Below are 20,081 nucleotides of genomic sequence, written 5' to 3'. Positions count from 1 at the left end.
CGGCGTCGCTATGACAACGCGACGCTGAGGGGAAGGAGGGGAGGTCATGGCGGCCCTGCGGGGGAAGCGGGGCCGCTTCAGAGCCGCGGTGATGTGGGGACAGGAAGGTGAGATTCTGCCGTTTCTGCACGGGCCGGTGAGGGAGGGAAGTGGGGCTGGGGCAGCCGGGGGAGAAAAGGAAGTTAAAGAGGGGCCTTCTCACTCGCTACAACTCCCTGAAAGGAGAGGGCAGCCAAGTAGGGGTCGGGCTCTGCTCCCAGGGAACAAGGGACGGAACAAAAGGAAACAGGCTCGGGTTGTGCCAGAGGTTTAGACTGGATATCGGGGAAATTCCTTCCCTAAAAGGGTTGCCCAGCCGTGGCACAGCTGCCCAGGGCAGGGGTGGAGTCCCCATCCCTGGAGGGATTTAAAAGCCATGTGGGTGTGATGCTTGGGGACACTTGGCATCAGTGGTGGCGTTGGCAGTGCTGGGGAACAGTTGGACTTGGGCTTGGAGGTTTTTTACAAGATTCTGTCATTGTAAATCTCAAGGGGTTTGCTGAAAAGCTCAGAGTCCTGGAATTTGACAATTAGCAGCTGATTTCACAGGTGGGTATCAGCTTTTAGGGATCACCCACCTCGACCTGGTTTTGCAGGGGACTGTTTTTTCCCTTTTTTGCTTTAAAGTTTAATGGGGACTGACACAGGCACAGGTGCTTAACACCTCATGTGTAACTCACCATGAGATTTTGTGTTGCAGGGTCCATCTCCAGGGCTTGATGTGGAGTCCTGGCCGCTCAGTAAAAAGACTCAGCCATGGTAAAACACCTTTGATCCTTCTGAAGTGTTGATACCACTTTTTTGAGGAAAAGGGTTAATATCCAGAAGGTTCCTTCCCACAGCTGCAAGACAGAACAGACCTGCCCAATTTCATTTTGTATGCAAGTATAAACCTAATTCTGGTTTTTAGCTTTTTTTTGTTCTTGGCTGCAGGCCGTAAAATTTTGTACATATTGTATGAAGCCTGTAAGCATCTTTTATATTTGGAAAGATCAGCTACAGGCTGAATTCCTACCAGGAACCTACAAGTGCTCACAAAATCCACCAGAGACCCTTGGCAAACAAGGAGTGGGACTCAGGTGACTGACTGGCTGCAAAATCTGACATGAGCACATTCCCATGAAGGGGGCACATTCCAGCATGTGAAGTATTCCCCAAATTCTGTCCAGTTAAGGTCTGTGAAGGAGGCTTGTACTCGTCTCAAACATATGTCTGAGGTCAGGTAGTTTCAGTTTGCAAATAATCTGCCATCAGCTGCATCTTACACTCTTATTTTCTCTTTCTTGCTTCTATTAGAGGATTTGTGTCTTTTAGAGAGAAAATTTGATTTTTTTAAAAAATCTTTCTTTACCTGTCCATATTTTTTCACACCATAGTCCCAGGTGATCCTGAGGATTGTGCCCTTTATTCTACTCTCACAACTCAGAGCACAAATATTTGTCTCTTTTGCACCGAGTAGTGCTGAGCTATGAAAGGACTTTTCAGAAGTTATAACACGGAAAATACACTGCATACGTGGGTTTGGATTTGTGTAACCACCAGTGGTAGGAGAGCAGCTCTATCCCAGAGCCATGAAAGCTGTAGGAGGGAGTCCTGCTTTCCTGGTTTAAGATCCAGAGTCACAAAGAGGCACACAGGAGTGCATGAACATAGGCCAAGTTACTTCAGGATTGCACCCTCATGCATTAATTAAAAAAAAATCAGTGGAAAAGGATGTTTGACTTCCATTGTGCACAAACCTTTTTTAGCCAGATAGAAGCACAGGGGGACACTGATTAGCTCAGTCTGATGGCCTTAGAGGTTCTCAGAGCCTCCAGAGCAAACAGGGGTTGGGTGAAAGTTGTATTAAAGCTTGTGAGTCCTTCTACAAAACCACCACAAAGTCCTGTGGTCTGGGTGAGGGGTTCTGAGCTAATGCTGCGAGCCAGGACTAAGATGGAACAAAACAGCTGCTCTGGGATGTCTTGGGATCATGGAATCGTGGAATGGTTTGGGCTGGAAGGACCTTAAAGCTCATCTTGTTCCAGCCACATTCCACTGTCCCAGCTGCCACTCCAGCTTGGCCTTGGCCACTGCCAGGGATCCAGGGGCAGCCCCAGCTGCTCTGGGCACCCTGGGCCAGGGCCTGCCCACCCTCCCAGCCAGCAATTCCCAATTCCCAATCTCCCATCCAGCCCTGCCCTCTGGCACTGGGAAGCCATTCCCTGGCTCCTGTCCCTCCATGCCTTGGCCCCAGTCCCTCTGCAGCTCTCCTGGAGCCCCTTTAGGCCCTGCAAGGGGCTCTCAGCTCTCCCTGGAGCCTTCCCTTCTCCAGGTGAACACACCCAGCTCTCTCAGTCTCTTAGCCTGGGATCCTCTACCCAGAAGTGAGACAACAAAGACCCAGAACTGAGTGGGTTTGTGCTCGTTTTCTCTCTGCAGGCAGGCAAAACCAAAAAACCCAAGGGCGGCAAAGGCAAAAAGTCTCAAAAGGGTGGGAAGAAGGATGTGAAAGAAGTGGATCTCTTCAGCCCAGCTGCCATGCTCAACGCTTACTACATCTCTCACAACGCCTCTGCCTTCCTGGAATTCCGGGGCTATCCCTGGCCTGGCTCTCTCAAGAAGAAGGGGAAGAAAAAGAAGTGAAAACCAAATTCCCCAGTGAAGACTCCTCTGTGATTAAACCCGCCCTGACCTCTGCAGTGGTCAGCTCAAATATTTTCCTTGGTCACTGCTATGTCTGTACAAAGACACTTTTATTACAGCTCAAGCCCAGAGTGACAAATGGCAGGGGACACTGTGCCATTGTCATTTCAGCTGTGGCCCTTCACCCCCGGGTCTGTGTGGAATGGGGTGTTGTGCCTCGGCAGGGCTGTGCTGGGGTTGGATTTACCCACACTGCTGCCATTCCTTATGCATGGGATGAGTCCCTGAGTCCTCCTTGAGCTCAGGAAGTGGAGCCCATGGCAGGACTGAGAGTGTCAGTCATGTGAGGGGAGGCTGGGGGAGCTGGAAAGGGGCTCAGCCTGGAGCAAAGGAGGCTCAGGGGGGACCTTGTGGCTCTGCACAAGTCCCTGACAGGAGGGGGCAGCCGGGGGGGTCGGGCTCTGCTCCCAGGGAACAGGGACAGGAGAGAGGGAACGGCCTCAGGCTGGGCCAGGGCAGGCTCAGGGTGGGCACCAGCAGGAATTTCCCCATGGAAAGGGAGCTCAGGCCTTGGCAGGGGCTGCCCAGGGAGGTTTGGAGTGCCCATCCCTGCAGGTGTCCAAGGAATTCCTGGATGTGGCACTCAGGGCTCTGGGCTGGGGAAAAGGTGGGGTCAGTCACGGGTTGGACTGGATGATCCTGGAGGTCTTTTCCATCCCAAATGATTCTGGGAACCTGACTTAGGTTTGTCAGTGATTCTGTTACATCCAGCAGAGGCGGTGATGAACCCCCATGCCCAGGCTGTCACTTACTGTGATCATTCTTAGCCTGAACATCCTGGCTGGAGACCACAAGCTCAGAGCCCTTGTGCTGCATTTCCTCCTCGGGTGTTCAACACAGCCCTGGATAAATCATGAAGCACCACGCTGAGGGAAGCTGTGCCTCTCTCCCAAGTCCTTCCACCCCTCCAGCTTCCAGGTACCTTTCTGTTACAGGTAACACTCAATTCTAACATCATCAACCCAAGCCAATAAAGGCCTGGAAATCCTGGTGCTGTTTCTCCAGCCTAAAATGTTCCTTCTATGAGGAGGTTTTGACCAGGGATAATTATAATTGGTGGCATTGCTCGTCAGCCAGCTGCTGTCATTTGTAGCTTGCTGCAAACTCCACTGGGTTTGTTTCATCTTCATGTGGTACAACCCACCCTAGAAAGCCAAGGGTGAAATTGGTGTTTGGAAATATATATATATATGTATATGTAGGGTTTATTTTAGAGCAATTTGGTTGCACAGGAAAACAGCCATGTACCCATTTGGGCTGTTATTATCTACAGTAATAGGACAATATGAAAGCATAAAAATATCACTTAAGAAAATAGATAAGGAAAAGAAAGAGGGAAAGGATATGAGGACAAGGATCTCACCACCCACAGGCTTCATGATGAGACTTGGTTGTTGCTATCTCCGTGTCTGTTGGTCGAAGTGATGACCACAGAGTGGATCCACCGGGTGATGAGGGGAAATCCCGAGGAGGGGATAGGGGAAATGCAGGGAACACAAAATCTATTGGGTTTATATTCACTCAGGTTCAGGTGGGAACACCCAGGCATCTCCCCTGAAGCAGGGAGTTTCACACTGGATGATGGAATGTTGTGAGTCATGGGACACTTCGGGACTCTTTGACGCCTCCTAGGATGATACAGCTGCCTTTTATATCGGCACGGTTCAGTCCACTATGGCCCATTATGGCCCATCAGCAGAGGTGAACACCTTTGGGCTACCTGTGAATGTCCCGATATTCCCCGGGCAGGGGAGTTATCCCAGCTGAGTTCCCTTGAGTAAGGACAAAGAGGCAGTGGCCGGTTCACAGGGGTGTCCCTGATCAGTTTGTAGCCTGATCTGGGCTATGCTTGCCCTCTCCAGCTGGGCGGGTCGCTTTGCACATTGGCAACTTCCCCCTGAATGTTTGAGCCATCAGCATGACAGTCTCTCTTCCTACCCTTGTGGATCCATTCTTCTTCCCAGACCGGGGATAACTGGACAGAAGTACCACCTTTGTCTTATCCCGGGTTCAAGATCCAACATCCCACTTAGTAGGGGTACCTGAGGAGGGGTGGTCACAGGTGGACAGCAGTTTCTTTCCAGTTTGCTACAGTGGGCAAAAGCCCTTTGATGATTTTAGCAATATCTAAGCCATGAACCACTTCAGTCTCTCACAACACGTCAAGAAAATAATCACAGGATCGTTAAGGATGGAAAAGCTCTGAGCTGGAAAAGATCACCAGCTCCAACCATCAACCCAGCACCAGCACTGTGTTCACCAGTAACCCATGTCCCCAGGATGGACACCCAGGCCAGTGGATTTCCTGTTTCCCTGCAGCTGGCCTGCTCTGATGACTCAGGGATGTGGTTTGCAGCACCAGTTTGTTCTGAGCTGGGCACCTACAGCTCCTCCTCAGCGTTCACTCGCCTTCTCGCTTCCCCACCACCCACCAGGAAGTCTCTGGTCGCAGCAAGTCACAGCTATTTCCTCCAAGTATCAGCCTTCTAAAGCCAGAGATCTCTTGCAACCTCTGTGTTCACCATCTCAAGCTAAGAAATTAATTAAACCCCAAGAAAGTAGATTTTTGTATGGTATATTTACCACACAGAGCTTTTAGGGACAGATATTTCCGAGCACTGAAGTGGGAGCTGCTTAACATGGTTAAGGATGGTTCAAAGTGAGCAAGGCCATTTTTATATCTGTGGTAAGCTGGAGCTACAAACATTTCAAGACTCTAAAGTTCCAGTGTCCAAAATTTACTGGAACAAAGAGTGAAATATTATTATATGTTCTCTCTTTAACAAAAAATTCTGATTTCAGCATGATGCAGCTGAACACTCCAGATGGTGACCAGTGAAGTGCAAAGGACAAAGACTCTGCTTTCTAGTGGATCTGAAAAGTTGAAAAGCTACCATTCACTTCTTTGACAACAGATGAAAAAACCCTCCCAACCATCCCAAACTGAGAAATGAAACACTTTTTTTCCCCCTTCCTTTTTCCTTTTACCTCTCAGCTGAATTTTGTATGTAATTCCGGCTCCCTGGTGGTTCGTAAAGACCAAGAGAAATCTCTAAAGAAAAGTTTGGACTTCAAATGGCTCAATTTGCTTAAAAGTGCTGCGGGCTCTGCCATGACTTCTGAGGGAGAGCCTCTGGCTCCCGTGGATGTGACTTCACAGGGAGTCCCCACAGCTGCAGGGTGACAGTTGCAGCTATTTCTGCTTTATCCCAACCTGTAAGTCTTTGGTTCTCAGATGGGCTTTTCTGCCTGCTGGGGTGCAGGATTTAAGCTGAGTTTATGATGAGTAAGTCACAAAGAGTTTTGTGAGGGGAATCTGCAAGCTGCAGATGCACTTTGTTTTCTGGCACAGGGAACTTGGTGGTGTTACGTGTGTCAGGTCTTGCAGGGAGTTAAACTTTTGTAGTGTTGGGGCTTCCTGTGCTCTGCTGCCACTGTTGGTTCACGTTTCCTGCGGGAAGTTGTGTACCAAAGCCCCGCTGTTAAAAATACAGGAGATGTTGATGTGTGTGTTTGTGGGTGGGGAGAGTGCCAGGACTGTTCTGTGATGGGAGTGGTGGAGATATATATAAATATGAAAGGTTTGATGAAAGAGATTATTCACCACATTTGGAACGAGGGTGTTTCAAGCCCTATGTGAGCAGCTGCCTGTCCTTTCCCTTCCCTTCAGCCAGTGTTTCTGCACTGCCAGGTTTCTCCTTGCACATTATTTCAGCCAAGGAAAAGCACCGTGGATCTTTGGATGTGTAAGAAAGGCTTGAGAAGGGGCAGCGATCCTTTTGTCCCAGTTCTCATTTGAAGAGCTGCCCTGGCTGTTACTTCCCAGCTCCATGGGAGGATGGATAGCTGAGGACTCTTTTCCTCATAAAAGGTATCTCCATAACAAAGAGGCTCCTATGGAGAATTTTTAAAGAAAAACTTCCTTGCAAGAGGCTTTTTAAATGTTGGCACTAAATAGTGTCAGCAGAAGGAAATAAAATAGAGTTTCCAGTGGGTTAACTCCTCTCTTATTTGCTCATTTTTCACTGTATTGCTGCCCTGGTGCCATTTCAAGAAAAAAAAAATCCCTATTTTACTGGCTTTTTATAAGGCTTTCTCTTGCAAACTTACTTAGATTTTTTTTTTAAAGACATGAGTTGTTTTTTTCTCTCTTTTGCTTTTGTAATTGTCATAAAAAGGAGAAAAAGGAATGAAATACTAGAACTCATAGACGTGGTTGCTGTGCAGGTAGCAGGACACCTGCAGGTACCAAAGTCTCCCAGGTCAAACATTGGGATGGATTTGTTACATCCTGGTGTGTTACCCACTGCATAATTATCCAGTAGTTTTCTGGAGGTGTTCAGGGAATTCAGGAGTCCTGATATTTAATTATTTTAAAAGGAAATAGAGGCCTTTAAAATTGCTGTGTTCCTTTTAGGTTATTGCCATGTGATTTCAGGAGAAACAATCCAAAGGAATTTTTAAATTTACTGTTAAAGTCTGATATATTCACAATGCAGCTAAAGTAAACCAAGTGTGAAATCTTCTTTATGCAAAAGCCTGGCTTAGTGTCAGCATTTGTCTTTGAGCTGTAACCGGCACTAAAAGAGAGAAATGTGTAAGAAAAATGAGGAAAATATTTAATGCCACACATGGCTGCAGCAGATTCCTTGGAATGGCCACAGTCATGTGCTGTGCAGGGAGCAGTTTGCTCTTTGGTGGAAATTCGTGACCTAAACGTTTAAAAGTTCACCTGCATTTACTGCTGAATACTGGAGTATTTTTAATAGCTGAAATTGCAAGGACAGGCCAAGCGCTCCTACAGTCCTACAGGAAATGTCAGCAGGGAGACAGGAGCACACGGATTATTGAAGAAAGCAAAAACACTTAAAGCTGTTTAGTACAAGCTGAAAATTACATTTAACTTCAGAATTTAATTTTTTTTTCTCTCTCTCAGGATGATTCAAGTAGGTCATGCAACTCTTGGGGGCACTTTTCCCACATCATTTAAAAGGAAGTGCCTGTTCTGTGATGTACGGAGATAATCAGCCTGGAATAAGACTTTTCTGTGCAGACTGAGATGTTAAATCAGATGTTTGAGTTAAAGTTGTATCAGTGAAGCAATTAAATTACAGTTATTGCAGTTGGGGTTTCCTGGAGGTTTCTCAGTGGTGACATGGCCTGAACACACCTGAAAGAGGCTTTAAATGTGGATTATCTCGCCCTGCTTTGCACGTTTGTAGCACAGCTGTGGGTGCTGAGCTGCTCGTGCTGGTATCTCCCAGGGATAAAAGGAGATGGGAAACGGGCACATGAATTATGGCCACTTACAAACAAAGAACTCTGATGTTTCTTTGTCATGTTTATGGCAAGATGCTCATTCTTTAAATTACATCATTCCCGAAAAAATTAATTTCCTTTTTAAGACTTTTTTTGATCTGTTTCAATCTGAAAAAAAGGTTTGTAGAATAAATCTGCCCCCACATGCTCATGTGATCGGAGGGATTGCTCCCAGAGTGGCACACACTGGGTGTAGAAGGCACGGTGACAATGACTTGGATTGCCCAGAGCACAGCAGGAATGATCTGGCTCCTTTGGTTTTTACACAAAACCTGGTCTGTGACGGTTCTTACAGGTTTCTCTTTATGGCAGTTCAAAACATTACAGACCCTGAAACTGTAACATCTTCCCGTCTGGAGGGAATCTCTGCTCTGTGACATTTGCCTGTGATGATGCTGCGAGTTTCCCATCCTGGGTTTAAGGTATCCCTCACTAGAGGTGGCTGGAGAGGAGCAACCGGGAGCGCTTTGCTTGTACCAAATGGAATTATTTCCACCAGACAAGGGCAGGGCCTTGTTGAGGACGATGATTTCCTGTCTGTGAGGTTTGATTGGGTTGGCAGCAGATTTTATCAAGCCGCTAAGGCAGTGAACACCCAGCAAAACAGGTGTCTTCTGCTGGGGTATTCTGGAGCTTCCAAAGCACCAGGCTCTTGGTCTTAGTCCAGTCGGAACCATCGAGCTTGGCATGGGCTCCAACTCCTCTCAAATGACACGGCCTGAGATGGGGTCCTTGAAAGCTTCTGTCACCTGTTGTTTTGGCTCCTGAGATACTTTATCCAGGAAGAACTTCCTGAAATTAGATACAATATTTGAGGGAGTACCTGATAATTACAGCTTGCCCTTTGGGAACTGTCCCAGGAGTAGCTCTGTTTCCTTGGAAATCCACACACTTTTATCAATTCCTCGTCCTTTCCATTGTCTTACTCATGTACCTTGCACAGTTTCTGTTCCCATCACCAGAAAAGCAGGCAGCAGAGTAGGAAACACTTCCAGCTCTTATACTGGCAGCTGATATTTTGCTTTTCTCCCCTAGAACCACAGCTGGGGCCTCTCAGAATGCTTCAGCAGGTCTTAAAAGTTCTCCCCAGCCTGGCGCTGCAAGATTCCTCAGGAGAGGAGATCAGAGGAGATGTTTGTGGGATTCACACTGGTGACCTCCTGGGGCGCCTCTGGTGAGCTCCTTGGTGTCCGTTGGCATGTCCCAGGGTCCTTCACCTCTCAGGTGGCTCCAGGACTGTTCCCATTCCTGCACATGGCAGAACTGTGCTAATCCTGAACGCTGCCTTTACACTGATCTTCCATGAAGTGAGTGTTGTTATGTCCCTGTTCCCTTAAAATCCCTTCCTTTCAGCTCTTTACGGTAACAAAGTGCACTCCTTCCACCCTTTAATATTGTTACATATTTTAAACCTGTTATTCTTGTTGCTTTCCTTCCTTCTCCACACTGCTGCTCTTTCATCAGCACAAGGTGACAATTAACACCTCCAACCTGCGGTTTTCCTTCCCATGTATTGCTAAACTGGGATTCACGGGATTGAGCTTCCCTAAATCTAAATGTCTGCATCAATGCCGGGACTAGTTATCTGGATGAATACAGCAAGAGCAGCTCAGGATGGGATTCCTCTGATTAAATGTATGCAGGGGCTTAGAGCAGCCCTGGGTGTCTTGTTTAGGTACAGGAACACTGGTGAGATAAATCTCTGATACACAAGGTTTTGCTGAGAAAGCAAATTAAAATTTAGCGTGGCTACAGAAATGTAAATTCCTCACATGGGAAATCAGCATGGCCACGGCTTAGTCCTGAGGAATTTGGGCTAAAGGCCATAGAAAGGGGTGTGAGAAAACTGGAAAAACTCTGTGACTTTGGTGTTGGATGATGAGGGTAAAATTGTGTGCTATACTCTCTTTGTCTGAAAGGAAACCACCCAGCCTGTGCCTTCTGGGCGCCTCAGAGGACAAAAACACCTCCTGCCTCCAGCCCGGCGGTGCCTCCAAGGCGGGGGAGTGGAGCAGAGCTGGGGAGTTCTTCGGGGAGGAAGCGCGGCCGTCTGGAGCTTATCGCTCTGCCCAGCGCGGAGCTCAGCCTGCCCGCTCCTCTGACACAAACCCGGGCAATGGTGAGCGCACACCCGCCCAGCCACGGGGACATCGCAACAAAAACACATCCTAAACATCCCGCTCGGGCTAATCAGTGTTCAGGGCCTGCTCTGGGCATTTATTTCCTTAAGGAAAGCAGTCTGGACATGAAGCTGGATCTCACGGTGAGCGGACTGGCAGCTCTGTAGGAAGTCACTGCAGCAGCACGTTTTTGGGGAGCTCTGTGTGCTGCATCTGTGTGAGGATGACGGCAGCTGGGCTGAGGAGGTGTCGGCCTGGGGCTCCCTGGAGCTCTGCCAGCTCTGTCCCACACTCGAGGACTGGGATTATCAGGTGCTCCAGCAGCCACTGGCATGGAAATGAGTCAGGACACGCCTGTCCTAAAAACCGATTGAAAAAAAAAAAAAAGCTGGTGTGAAAACCAGCTTCAGGCACCACGTGGGGATGGGAGGGCACGGCCTTCCTGCCAACAAGCTCCCACCTCATTTCCCCCTTCTTCAGTCTGATCTTTGTCTCCCCATTAATTCTACATGGCAGCGGGTAGAATGAGATGCTTTAAGTTCCCTTCCCACCCAAACCATTCTGTGGTGAACTTGACCAGACTATATCTACATTTATTTATATCCTGTATTTGAAAATAAGAAGTGAAAATAAGCTGAAAGTATCTGAGGAGTGTCTGCAAAAGGGGAGAACTACGTGGAGAGAGGGAATATTCAGATGTAAGACCAGAAAAGTGCATTTGCAGAGCCCTGACAGGAGCTGGGAGATGCTGCAGGAATCCAAAATCCCCCCAGCAGCAGCTCTCCAGAACGATTACAGATTTTGGGGACTACAATCTCTAACAGAGCTTTTCACTACAGGAATCATCCCCAAACTCAGCCTTGGTCAGCCCCAGAGAAGCCGTGGAAGGCAGAGCCTGGCCAGGGCCACTTAAAACAAACTCACTGCACCAGCAAAATTCTCCCTGGAGTAGGGAAAATCATCCTGGCTCTTTATGAGCCGTGCGAAGGCGGCTCAGTGCACATTCCTGAACAACCCCTGCTGCAAGGACACACGCGAAAGGAAAGCGGTGGATGCCACTTGCCTTTTTTAATCTGGAAAAGAGGGAGAGAAGAAACAGGCCAAGGAGCTGTGGCTGTGTTCTTCCCCCTCCAGTCTGCACCGTGAACGCTTGAAAAATGCTGTTTGTGGTCTCTCAAAGTCAGTATTTGTTTCACAGGTGTGAAATCCCCATCCCTGGAAGTGTCCAAGGTAAGGCTGGAGAAATCTGGGATAATAAAAGGTGTCCCTGCCCATGGGAGGGGCTGGAACTGGATGACCCTTAAATTCCCTTCCAAGCAAACCCATTCCACGATTCTGTGATTTTTCTGTGATTTTCTCTTCCCAGACCCCAGGATGTGGACATTTAAAGCTTTCCCCACCGTGTATCGTTGTTCCTCCCCAGTCTTTCCCTGAACACTGAATTTGGCATTTCCTGACCAGCCCTCCAGCATTCCCATGGCTCCCTTCTTTCTGCTGGCCACAGGCACATTTGTACTCCCAATCAGTCTTTTCCCAACCTTTTCACGTAGGATTCTGGCCCAGCACAGCCTGGATATCCAGGAGAACCTAGAGAGGCACGCACTAATGCTCAGTTTTCCGAAAAGAAAGTGTTAGTTTGTTCACAGTGGGAAACGAGGCCTTTTTGGATCATTTCCAGTCCATCCCAAATGAATATCCATGCTGTTCCTTTGAGAGGCTTTGCTCCTGGATGCCTTCTGCAAAAAAGACCACACGTCCCAGCACTCCACAGCCACCAACTCAGGGATGGGGGGCACTTTCCCAATCCCACGGATGGAGCAGCCCATTCCAAATCCATCAGCACCATGCAGCCTTGGAAATGCGCACCTGGATGGGATTCTGGGAACGCCGTCACCCACCCCGCTGCCCGAGGCAGGAGCGGCTGCACCTGCAGCATTCCTGAGCCGTGCTTTGTCCAACCTGCTCCCAAAACCTCACACTCCGCTGTCCCGAGGCCCTTCCAGAACTGTCACATCCTACCCCCGTGGGATTTTCCTGGTGGCTCACCTAAATCCACCTTTCTGCAGGACCTTCCTCCTGTGGAGATCCCAGGATATGCCAGGCCTGTTGGGTGATTCATTAAAAGCCCAAGGAATTTTTGATCCACCAGACCTCCAGCACAGAGCACGGAATAAACACGAATGATCCCTTAAATGAAGGCATACCCCTAAAAATATTTTGCTTTCCAGGCTGCTCTTCACCAGCTTTTCTCCTCATGCCTGTTCCCGTTGTGTTTTCCACGTCATTCCTAAGGAAAAACAAATCCGACATGTTCAGGGAATCAGGTATCAAGTCCCACCTCAAGACTCAAAAAACCCACAGATTTACACCAGTTTTTATTATTTCCCTCAGCTCCCTTCCCCTCTGTGTTTTAAATCCTTCCCCTTTATTTTTCAACTCCCTAAACCATGGAATCTTTTACATCGGAAAAGACTTTTAAGATCATTAAGTCCCACTGACCCTCCCCGCTGCTTGGGAACAGCAAGCGGTGAATTGTGAATTCTACACAAAATGGAAACAATTCCCACTTTTAACTGGACTTCTCCACACAAAATGGGGAATAACATGATCCGAACCAGATTTTTTTGCAACAACATGGGGAAAAAAATCCATTTAAAACTGGATTTTATGCACACAAAAAAGTAAAATTTTTATTTTAAACTGAAATTGTCCACAAAAAATGGGGGGGAAATCCGAATTTAAACCCGGTTTTCCCACAAAAAAAAAAAAAAAAAAAAAAAAAAAAAAAAAAAAGGGGAAAATGTCCATTTAAAACTGGATCTGGGGGGAAAAAAAGAAAAAAAGGAAAATATTTGTTTTAAACTGGATTTTTTCACCAAAAAAAAAGGGAAACATTTCCATTTTGAAGTGGACTTTTTCCACAATTTCCATTTTAAAATGGGTTTTTCTGCCAAAAAAAAAAAAAAAAAAGGGAAGAAAAATCCATTTTAAATGTGATATTTTTCCTCACAAAAAATAGAAAAAAAATTAAACAGATTTCTTCAAAATTTCTATTTTAAAATGAATTTTCCCAGAACTTCCATTTTAAACTGGATTTTCTCACCAAAAATATGGCCCAAAAAAAAATCTATTTAAAACCGATTTTACCGCAATTTCCATTTTAAACTGATATTTTTCACAACTTCCATTTTAAACAGGATTTTTTCCACCAAAAAAAAAAAAGGGGGGGCAAAACCCCCACCTGTTTTAAACCGCTTTCCCTCGATTTCCACGTCAAACCGGCTTTTTGCGACGGTCCCGCTCTGCCGCGGCCCCGCGTCCCTCAGCGCCCCTGAGGCGGGAACGGCCGCGACCTTCCCAACATGGCGCCGGCCGCCCTCGCCCCCCGCGCGCCCCCCCAACATGGCGCCCCCGCCCGACCTCCCGCTCATGGTCGCCCCCGCCGCCCTCGCCCTCCCCAAGATGGCGGCGGCGCGGCGCTATGACGCCATACGTCCCGCTCCCCCCCTCTCGCTGTCCCCGGCCTCCTCCGCCGCCGCCGCCGCCGCCGGTCCCCGCCTCCCGCGCTCGCCACCGCGGCGGCCGAGGGCGACCCGCGCCGCCGCCCCGCTCGCCCCCCGCCCGCTGCCCGCCCTCCGCCCGCCGCGGCCCCGCGGCGCGGGCCCGCCGCAGCGCAGCCGCTCTGAGGTGAGCGTCCTACCGCGCAATCTCCTCCAGCCCCGGCGCAGCCGCACCAACGCGGGGCCCCCGCCGCCCGCGCCCGCTCCCCCGGCGGCCGCGACCGCCCGGCCGCGCCGGGCCCGCGGGGCCGCCCCGGGGCCGGGGCAGCGCGGGGGGGCCGGGACGGGGCGGCGGCGGGAGCGGGCCGGGGGGCGGCGGGTGCGGGGCGGCCCCGGAGCGCCGGCCCGGGCTGAGCCGGGCCCGGCCGGGCGGGGAACTTGGGCCGCGGCCGCAGACATTGGCGGGGCTTTTCGCTTCGCCGTTCTCCCTGGTATTCTCGGATCGCCTTCTTTTTTTCCTTTTAGCCCTCCCCACCGCTTTTTTTTTTTTTTTTTCCTCTTTATGCTTTCTTATTGTTCCCCTTCACCCCCCGCTCCCCCCTTTTTGTTTTCTTCTTTTTTTTGCCTTCACCCACCCTTTTTCCTTCACCCCCACTTTTTTGCTTTCACCCCCGTTTTTTTACTTTTCACACCCCCTTTTTTCTCCTTTACCCCTCCTTTTATTTCCCTTCACCCCCATTTTTTTCCTTTCATCCCCCCCATTCCCCCCCCCCCCCAGAATCAATAAGGTTGTAAAAGGCATCAGAGATAAATGAGTCCAACCTTGATGTTCCTCTTCATGCCCCCTTTTTTCCTCCTTTACCCCTGTTTTTTTCCCACTTCGCCTCTTTTTTTTCCCCCCCCCAGAATCACAGAACCAACTAGGCTGGAAAAGACCTCTGAGATCATTAATGAAGTTCCCCTTCATTCTCCCTCCCCGCCCCCCACCATTTTTTCCTATCATCCCTCTTTTTTCCCCTTTTATCCCCCTTTCCCCCTCCCCTTTATTTTTCTTCACATTTCCTACATGTATAATTTTCCTCCTTTTGTACAGGAGGTTGGGAGCGAGTTGAAACGTGTTAATCACTCACCCCCCCTCCATTTCATATACCCAAAAAAGGGGTGCAAATGGCCTGTAAAAAAGGGGTGTAACTGGGTATGTATTAATATACCCAAAAAAGGACTCTCAGACATCTGGCTCAGGACAGACCTGGCTGTGACTGAGGTGCTCAGGACCTTCTTAGCGTAAATAATAATTAAGGGACAGAAATAATTCAGCTCAGGACTCTTCCTGCGTTTGAGGTTACCATGTCTCAGCTTTCTTGCAGCTACAGATGATTTTCGTTGCGTGGGGAGATGTTTTCTCGCTTCAAGTTTGGGAACTTTGCTTTATATTTTGATTATTTTTTTTTCTCCACTGAACTGTTATTTCTAGTTTGGGGAAAATTTGGGGGTTTTACCTTAGGCAGGGCCTGGCTGTTGTGGTTTTGTCTCTGAGCTTTGCTGCTTTCCAGGCACAGTTTTAGACCCTCTTCCCATGTCCTGAGAGGATTCCCAGTATGAACTCATGTTCATCCTCACGTTAGCCTTTGTCTCATCCTCTCCTTCATCCACATCACAATTGCTCCTTTTTAAATTCTCTCACAGTGAACTTTCATTGCCCAAATACTGGGGAAATGGGTGAGAGAATTGTTCATCTTTTTAATTGAAGTTTTCGGGCTGGTGGTAAAACTGGGAGCAAGGATTTTTTTTTTTTTTCCATCAAGGGTGAAAGAGGAAGTGTGTGATGATGGTACCTTTGGAAAGCCCAGGATTATATAAAGTGTTTTTTCGGGGTTTTAATCTTGCTCATCCATCCCTGGAAGTGTGCAAGGCCAGGTTGGACATTGGGGCTTGGAGCACCCTGGGATAGTGGGAGGTGTCCGTGCCCATGGCAGGGGGTGGAATGGGGTGGGATTTAAAGTCCCCTCCAACCCAAACCATTCCATGATTCCATCAAGTGTTACAGTGCAGTGTTTATTTAAATCCTCTCATCTTCCTCTGTAATTTCTGCACGTGTTTGGTGTTTTACAGAGCGTCTCAGTTGGTTTTTATGGAGTTTTATTGCATCCCAGTTGTTTTTCAGCGGCCTCACATCATTTTTGTGAGGTTTTACGATGACCTCTTGTGCACAGGCCATAAACACAGCGAGCTTGGGAGCCCTGGGCCTCATCCCGTGCGGGGTTTGTGCAGCTCTTGGAATATTTTAGGATTTAGGAAGTGTGTGGTCTGATGGAGGTAACTTGGCCAGGACAACAACCATCCCATTCCAGAAGTAAATTAAGCCATCCTGGAAAACCCAGCTCTGCCAGTGGGACTCCTTGGTGTGGGTTAAGGATTGCACCTCCGTGTGGGAAGACGGAGGGAATTAAGCTGTGGAGACGGCCCAGGGAGGTGGTGGAACACTTCCCCATCCCTGGAATTGTTCAGAACCTGTGGATGTGGCACTGGAGGCCGTGGTACAGTGGCGAGCACGGCGGTGCTGAGTTGATGGTTGAACTCGACGGTCTTGGAGGGTTTTCCCAACTTTAACAATTCCATTATTCCATGAGCAAAGGCCACTTCGCTCCTGGGGGAGGTTGGCCACGGTGGGGTTTTTCAGGTAATTGTCTGGAATTCCCTGGACAGGAGCCCCGTGCCTGGGCAGCTGCTCCGATGTCCACCTGGCAGCCCACGGGTGTCTTGGCCTGAGGAATTCTTCGTGTGTTGGAATTTCATAACTTTTCTCTCGCTCAGGAGCCTGAATCACCTTTTCTCAGCCTTAAACGAGGCAGTTTCACTTCTGGCAAGCTCAGGCCTGGAATATTTCAGCCTTGTAAGGGAAACCAAGGAACCCCAGGAGAGTGGATGAGCCGAGACTGGGAGCACTGGGACCACTGTTTGTGTCCATCTCCCTTGTAGGCTGTGTCGTGTCCAGCTTCTGCCATGTGCATGTACAAGCTCTGGGAATATTTCCATTGCTTTTCCAAAGAAGGGAGATTTCCACGCAGTTTCTCTCTCTCAAAGGCTTTGGGAATTATTATTTTTTTATGCATTACCCTTCTCGGATCTGGGAAATTGTCTTCCAGGAAGGCAGCAGGGCACAGTGAACTCTGCTGTGCTCCTGTATCTCTTTTACCAAGAAAATGGAATCCAGACTTTTCTACATAAGAACATTTCGTGCTGTCAGTAGGAATGGTGGGGCTGTGTTGATGATTTTCGGTGCAGGGAGTTCCGTGAAATTCAGCCTTGGACTTTTATCTTCCTTACGCCGCTTCTGAAGTTGATGTGTGGGAAAAAAAACACAGTTCAGATATTTTGTGTTAGTCATTACCCAGTGCCTGAGGTAGTTAATAAAATAAACCACCTTTTTTTGGGGTTTTAAAATGACTTCTGCTGCACAGTGGGGATTTTACTTGTACTGTTCAGTGCCCCACCACCCTCTGGGGGCAGAACCTTTTCCTGATCTCCTGCTAAACCCCCCTGACAGAGCTCCAGCCATTCCCTTGGATGAAGTGGCACCCTGGCCCTGGCACTAGGGCGGTGTCTGTGTGTGTTTAAAGGGAATCCATCCTCTCAGGGTTTGGATTTCAGCTGTTTGTTACATCAGTGCGGTGGTTTCCCACATTCCCACTGTTGACTGTGGATCCACACCCCTGCCCCGATCCATTTATCACTTATTTTAGTGAAGGAATTTGTGAATCTCTTCAGCATCTTGTTTTCCCTGGGAATCCAAGCCAGGTAAATAAATCCTGGCAAAACCCCCTCTGGTTTCCGAATGCTGCAAGCTGTGAAACTCAGAACAGCACTGGTGTCTTTTATCTCCTGAAACTAAAGCTTCCACCAGAAATTCTCACCGCTTTTCCAGCCTAAAGGCTGTAGTGGGCCGTGGGAAAGGGTTTAAAGTCCAGAGTTGGGCAGAGCTTTGTGCCAGGGCTGGAGGAACCTCTCTCCACTCCAGGCTAAACCTGGGCCGTGCAGGACCTTCCAGCTTCGGGGGAATTCGGGTTTGTTCTGTACCCACTGCAGTGATTGCAATGGGGTTCAAAATTTGTGTTTTCCCTGGTTCTGGTCCTTCTACTTTTGCTTTTTTTCCCCAAAACTACTGGGGCTGGTCCAGTGGCCAGGTGGACAGTCCCACGGGGAGGGTTGGCTGGAGAGAGCCTATTTTCCTGAGAGCCTGTTTTCCTTTGGGAATAGCACAGCTACAACCAGGAGCAGTCCCTGTGTTCTCACCGGGAGCATGAGAGGGTGCCCAGGTAACCAAGGCTGTGCCCCTGCTTGGTTTTGGAGCTCAGGCTGCATTCCAGTTTTTTTGGGAAGGACTCTGAGGCTGCTCTGGGTTTGTTGTGGATGGGTTGCTGCCAGACTCCGAGAAGGAGTCCAAGAGGGAATCCCTTCTACTGCCAGATGGAACACGGGGAGCTGCAGGCTGTGTTTGGTGGAGCTCGCAGCTCGTCCTGATGCGCGTTGACATTTTGATGTCAATGAAATTCCATCTTGTTTTTTCCCTCCCGAAAAAAAATAGACGTAGCTGTACAAAAACATCCTGAGGATGCTTCAGGATGGAAGGTGTATTCCAAATCAGTAGGATTTGGAACGCCAGAGTCTCCTTTTCTTCCTGTTTTCCACCCTTTTCTCAGGGCCCGTGCTGCTTTTGGTGGGGAGTGGAGCCTGGTTTTGTGCTGGAGGGTGGAAGCAGGTGTCTCCTTGGTTTCGAGCGTTATTTTTGTTGGGTGTTGGTGACTCTCAGCCTCTGCAAGGCAGATGTGTGAATTATTTTACCTGTTTGTGTGCTGCCTGTGGTGCCTATGAATTATAAATGGCTTGCTCAGATCCTACAGACCTGAGGAGGGAAACTCAACTTTTTTTGGTCCTGCAAAATTCATCTGACCTCAAATGCATAAGGAAAAAACCAAGAAAGTGTATTTTCACTCACAGACCACGTTTGCTTGTAACTAATGTGACCAAGGAAGCCAATCCAGAAGTAACCGAGTCCCTCCCACTGTTCATTACATAACCATCTAATTAAAGGAATCAAACAGGGATGACTTCCAGGCTTGGAAAACTTCCCCCTAGTCTGGGTCAAAAATACTTGCAAGACCACAGCCCAGAGTGCCCATGTTTTATTTATGCTGAGAAATGCTGTGCAAATGAAGAAGTTTATTTTTGGTGTCGGCCATTAGAGTCTCCTGCTGCTTCTGCAGCCGCTTCCTTGGGCACCAAGAAAATCCTTTAACTCCTGATTTCCCTTTGGAAGGAGAAGGGACTTAAATAGTGCCGCTCCCTTCCCTCCCTAGAAGGAGCTGGTGGACTCAGAGCTCTTCTTGTGGTTGCTTTGGGTTGAAAGTTGGGTTATTTTCAGGCTTATTAATTCTGCATCATGAGCATTCCCAGCGATCTGGGGGCAAATCAGTGGATTTGGTCTCTTGCTCCAGAAGGAAACGGTGAATTTCCCTGGGAATGGTTGGAATACTTCAGCCCCGATAATCGGAAGCATATGTAGATGGAGGTGGTGGTGGGGAGACGTGAAAGGCATCTGAAGTACAAAATGTAGCAGCAAATAAAAATTCACGGTCCATTTTCAGCGTATCAAACGCGGGGTTGTTGCAGGAGCCGTAAAAACTTGGAATCCCCACAGGATTTGCATACCGTGCTCAAAGCAGGAAAAGCCCCGCTCGAGCACAGAGTTAAGGTGGGTCAGGGCTGGAATTCCAGGATGGAGCAGTTCTGGATGTTCTCCCTGGGTGTGGGGCTGCAGGGTCCCCTGTGCCCGTGTGGGAGGCAGCCGGGTACGGAGCGGGACATGGAGAGCACCTGGCCTGCTCACCAGGCTCCGTCAGGATGGAGAGGGAAATGTGGGAAGCAGCGTTTAAACCCAGCTTGGAGGTGCTTTCGACCTGAAAGACTCGCAGGCAGATCTCTTTGCTATGGTTGGGCTGGAAATGCACTTTTTTTTCCCTCCAGAAAACACAAATTTTAGTGGTGTGCAATGTGAGGCTGCGGGTGTGACCCACGGGATTTTCTCACGTACCTGGTGTGTTGTTTGCACAGGGGACAATTTCCCTTTTCAGGGTCCTAGAGTCATCATGGAATTGTGGAATGGTTTGGATTAGAAGGACCTCAAAGCTCATCTCATGCCATGGCAGGGACACCTCCCACTGTGCCAGGCTGCTCCAGCCCCAATGTCCAGCCTGGCCTTGGCCACTGCCAGGGATCCAGGGGCAGCCCCAGCTGCTCTGGGAATTCCATTCCAGCCCCTGCCCACCCTCCCAGCCAGCAATTCCCAATTCCCAATCTCCCATCCAGCCCTGCCCTCTGGCACTGGGAAGCCATTCCCTGGCTCCTGGCCCTCCATGCC

The 20,081-nt window shown here is 49.0% G+C and overlaps 2 protein-coding genes and 1 long non-coding RNA gene across 5 annotated transcripts in view; 2 read left to right on the top strand and 1 right to left on the bottom strand.

Moving 5' to 3' along the window:
• SMKR1 (small lysine rich protein 1) lies at nt 1-2,738 on the top strand. The gene is made up of 3 exons (XM_032106145.1): nt 1-107; nt 740-798; nt 2,461-2,738. The coding sequence occupies exons 2-3, from the start codon at nt 796-798 to the stop codon at nt 2,662-2,664; spliced, it is 207 nt and encodes a 68-aa protein (XP_031962036.1). The 5' UTR covers nt 1-107; nt 740-795; the 3' UTR covers nt 2,665-2,738.
• Nucleotides 2,739-10,730: 7,992 nt separating this feature from the next.
• LOC116442750 lies at nt 10,731-13,913 on the bottom strand. Of its 2 annotated transcripts, none has more exons than XR_004239635.1 (2): nt 13,864-13,913; nt 10,731-12,450 (listed from the first exon to the last, which is right to left on the bottom strand). It is a non-coding gene; the product is annotated as an uncharacterized LOC116442750 (long non-coding RNA). The 2 variants fall into 2 exon arrangements; XR_004239634.1 differs by lacking the exon at nt 13,864-13,913 and adding an exon at nt 13,405-13,534.
• NRF1 (nuclear respiratory factor 1) overlaps nt 13,791-20,081 on the top strand; it is a 57,210-nt gene continuing 50,919 nt past the window's right edge. Inside the window, exon 1 of one of the 2 annotated variants that reach the window (XM_032106139.1) lies at nt 13,791-13,850. The gene's annotated coding sequence lies outside the window, so the exon portion shown is untranslated. Of the gene's footprint in view, nt 13,851-14,058; nt 14,155-20,081 lie in introns of those variants that run through there. The other variant, XM_032106140.1, reaches the window with a different exon arrangement.

Source organism: Corvus moneduloides, chromosome 4, assembly GCF_009650955.1.
Source record: "Corvus moneduloides isolate bCorMon1 chromosome 4, bCorMon1.pri, whole genome shotgun sequence".
NCBI lineage: Eukaryota > Metazoa > Chordata > Aves > Passeriformes > Corvidae > Corvus > Corvus moneduloides.
Note: the sequence above shows the minus strand (reverse complement) of the source record. Positions and strands in the feature narration are given on the sequence as shown.